Consider the following 4,092-nt stretch of genomic DNA (forward strand, 5'->3'; position numbering starts at 1 on the left):
CCCCCCCTCTATTTGTAAGTTATATGGATAAAAGCAGCTGCTAAATTAATAAATCTTACAACTATAATTTCATTTTGCAATCAAACAAAAGTCAGAATAAGATCATATTCTACCAAACTGATTGTAGTTGAAAGTGAGTTTGGTGCCTAAAGCTTAAGTTTGGTTTATTAAAAATTGGTAAAAAAATTGTTTTTTACATCATATGTTCTCAGTGTGAGCCTTTTCTGAACACATTGTTGTCAGATGTGTGCTCTTTCCCTGTATCACACCATTCAGAGACACATCTATGACCACAACTGCCAGCTTTTTTCTCAATCTCTTCGTAAACTTACACAGATTCTTTGTAAACATACTGAAAATCTCTTTAGAGACAAAACATTGCAAAAGAGATCATTAAGAAAGCGCCAGATGTCACTCATATCAAATCATTCCCTGTTCTCTTTCTGTTTCTTCCCAAGCGGCGTGTCCAGTCCTATGCAGTGGAAACGGTCAGTATGACAAGGGATCGTGTATCTGCTATAGTGGATGGAAGGGTCCGGAATGCGATGTTCCCATCAGCCAGTGCATCGACCCCCAGTGTGGCAGTCATGGCACGTGCACAGAGGGCACATGTGTTTGTTCTCTGGGCTACAAAGGAGAGAATTGCGCTGAGGGTAAGCGTATGTGTATGTGTGTGTGTGTGTGTGTGTGTGTGTGTGTGTGTGTGTGTGTGTGTGCGCGTTTTTGTGACAAATGAGGACATAAATTTGTATAATGACAAAGGTATGACATAGGTATTACAAGGAGAAGGTGACTTTTCAGGACATTACCCCATGTCCCCACTTTTCAAAACGCTTATAAATCACACAGAATGGAGTGTATTGAAAATCTGAAATGGGATGTCCCCACTTTTCACAAAAACAAACCTGTGTGTGTGCGTGATAATGTAGATTTGTATAGATGTTGTTTCTTTCTCAATGGCTTAATAATACCCTCTATGGCTGTAATAGCTGTATTCTGTCCATGTGGCTACTTGAAAAGGGAAACACACATTTTCATATATTCAAACAGTCATCTTTGGCTGTTTCCCCAGATTCACTGGTAGGTCTTAATGGGCTCCCACAAAAAATACCTCACAGAGATGAGTAAAAGCTGGAAAATATATTGATCTGGGTGGTGAGAACAATCATTTCGGTCTTGATTCTTTGTGTGTGTGTGTGTGTGTGTGTGTGTGTGTGTGTTCTGTAAAGTTCAGTGGCTTTTGGGTAAGACAGTGAGTGACAATAAGAGAGAGAGGAAAACGAGAAGTCCCATGAGTCTAAAAATGGAAAGGGAAGAGAAAGAAAAAGGTAGAGTTAGATGAAAGACGTAGTATGTGCTTGTGCATGCTTTCTTCAAAATTCCAGAAAGCCCAGTTATGTGTGATTATACATCCCTTTGTACTTTGAATGCTCTCAATATCTAAAGATATACAGTGAGGCTAATAGTAATTTGGTAACTGGTCTAATAATTAATTAAATATGTAAATAAATGGGAAAACAGGACATTGATTATTAAAGTTGTAGTTTGTGGCTTTTACATCACATTTACTAGCTTTTAGGCTAACCCTGGTGTAACCCTAAAATTCTACATTTAATTTTTAGCACACAAATTAATTTAAAATGTACAGTCTTTCCTTCTCCTATGACCCATCTTGCACTCACTAATTTTGTCCAATCAAATGCTGCATAGAATAAACAATGTCCGTCCTGCTGATACCACTTTTGACTAGAAATAGCAAGTCGAAAATTCATGATCATGACTGTGACATAAAATAAAGTCATGAGCTGCATCAGAAATCAAATACTTCCCGACTATAGTATGTGAAAAACAGTATGCCAAAAGAGTAGTATGTCCAAATTCATACTATTCAAAAAACAGTAATCTACTACTGCCTGGATTGTGAATTGCGCAGTTGATGGACACTTTACTATCCCATGAGGCCACGGGAGAGGATTTATGAATGGCAGTGAACTTGTAAGTCACGTGACAGTAACAACATGGCGGATGTAGTACATCTGAATTTCATTCATACTACCATATTCATAGTATATAGAACATACTTTTTAATGGTCTCAAAGTAAGTTCAAATTCAAATGTAGTACCCTGACTCAGTACTGTATGCACTCAGACAGTATGCGATTTCGGATGCACCGTTGACCTTTAAAAACAGGGGCAAGCCCTTCAATATGTCCCACCCCAACTTCCATTTTCAATAAATATTATGTCAACACAGGAAAGAAAACTGAGTTTATAAAGCAGTTTATAAAGCAGTATCATTGGGTCTTTTATCTTTCTGACTGATGAAGCCTCAGTCATGACTCTCACCTTTTGTACACAGTTGACTGCCTGGATCCAACCTGCTCAAATAATGGCATCTGTGTGAACGGGGAGTGCCACTGTAAACCAGGCTGGGGTGGACCAAGCTGTGAGCTGCCCAGAGCACAATGCCCAGATCAGTGCCACGGTCATGGTGCTTTTATTCCAGACACAGGCATCTGTAGCTGTGACCCCAATTGGATGGGCCCTGATTGTTCTGTCGGTCAGTCTGCATGTTTGACTGGATCTCAGTAATACAAATGTTTCATTTAATTATACCTGATTTCTAATGTATGATATGTAAATAGTGATTTACTGCTGTATCCTTTTCTCATCAGAGGTTTGCTCAGTTGACTGCGGGACACATGGCGTATGCATGGGTGGCTCGTGCCGTTGCGAGGAGGGCTGGACGGGTGCAGCATGTGACCAGCGTGTGTGTAACCCACTCTGTGTGAAGCACGGCACCTGTAAAGATGGGAAGTGCGAGTGTGAACAGGGCTGGAACGGAGAACATTGCACCATCGGTAGGCATGCACCCACCCCTGACCCAGGCACAGACTTTTTCCTGCTCCCTATACTCACCAGACGCAACAGCACTGTATCTGCTCTGCCTCTATTGCTTTCATGAACATTATATAGAGTCCCTCCTTTTTTCTGTACTTGAAGCTTAACATGAGAGGGACATGTTTTTGGATCATCCTTGTTGGTCCTGGGGCAATAATATTATTAACCAGTCAGATTTTAGGGAAAGGGTTAGAGCTGGGTTTAGGGTCTAGAACAGTGTTATTATTATTGCTCTCTTATTTTGGGCCTAAATTATGGTTTGGGCCAGGGGTGTCCAAACTCAGTCCTGGAGGGCCACTGTCCTGCAGAGTTCGGCTCCAACATACCTCAACACTGCTGCCTGAAAGTTTCTAGTATGCCTATTAAGACCTTGATTAGCTGGTTCAGGTGTATTTAATTGGGATTGGAGGTCAACTCTACAGGACAGTGGCCCCCGAGGAGCAGGATTGAACACCCCTGGTTTGGGCAATGGCTTCTTAAGGACCAGCAAAGGATGTTGATCCAAGAACATGACCTACATGCATGCAGATCAGGGATTTAGGAGAACTCCAGGAGAGGTTTATACTGATGGTTCTAGTGATTTTTCTCTTGACTGATCCATGAGGATGGGATATACAGTACAAGACTCTAAAACCAATAATATTAAGGCCTTTTCCCAAATGCTGCCCAAAATGCTGTCCACAATTAGGTAATATAAATCCAGAGGGATTGTATTCTGCTGTAGAGTCCACAAAAATGTGCATCAATACATGCTGTAGCGGCAACAAAGAGGGCCCTCATGAGCACCCATCTAAATGCTAAAAATTAAGAAATGGGATACCCTACGGTCTTCCAGCAGAGTTTAATTCTAAGCCTTCCAGGCAGATGTGTTGGAGCTAAACTCCGTAGGAAGATGACCCTTCCAGAGCAGGATTGAACACCCCTTCCCTACATTCTTGTGAAAACGAAAGAAACATTCAAGTGACAGCCATTGCATGACTGCAAGTACAAATCAAGTGCATCATTTGACCCAAATCATTGTCAATTTCAAAAATGTATAAGATTTTTCAAAATTTCTAATTAAAACAATAGAATAAGAACAAGTAGAATAAGAAAAGTTACTAATTAAATGAAATCAACATCAACAAAATTAATTTGCACTACAGAGGTGGCACAGAAGAACACAAAAGTGGCTTTTAGGTATATTTACAA

At 40.6% G+C, this 4,092-nt stretch overlaps 1 protein-coding gene across 1 annotated transcript in view; it reads left to right on the top strand.

The window, feature by feature from the left end:
- Positions 1–4,092, top strand: part of LOC107670182 (teneurin-2-like) — a 613,574-nt gene that overhangs the window by 580,961 nt on the left and 28,521 nt on the right. The window contains exons 17-19 of the mRNA XM_016462702.1: positions 459–653; positions 2,360–2,560; positions 2,676–2,861. Coding sequence (XP_016318188.1) covers positions 459–653; positions 2,360–2,560; positions 2,676–2,861 — 582 coding nt within the window. The remainder of the gene's footprint in view (positions 1–458; positions 654–2,359; positions 2,561–2,675; positions 2,862–4,092) is intronic.

This window comes from Sinocyclocheilus anshuiensis, unplaced genomic scaffold (assembly GCF_001515605.1).
Source record: "Sinocyclocheilus anshuiensis isolate Anshui unplaced genomic scaffold, SAMN03320099.WGS_v1.1 scaffold640, whole genome shotgun sequence".
Lineage (NCBI taxonomy): Eukaryota > Metazoa > Chordata > Actinopteri > Cypriniformes > Cyprinidae > Sinocyclocheilus > Sinocyclocheilus anshuiensis.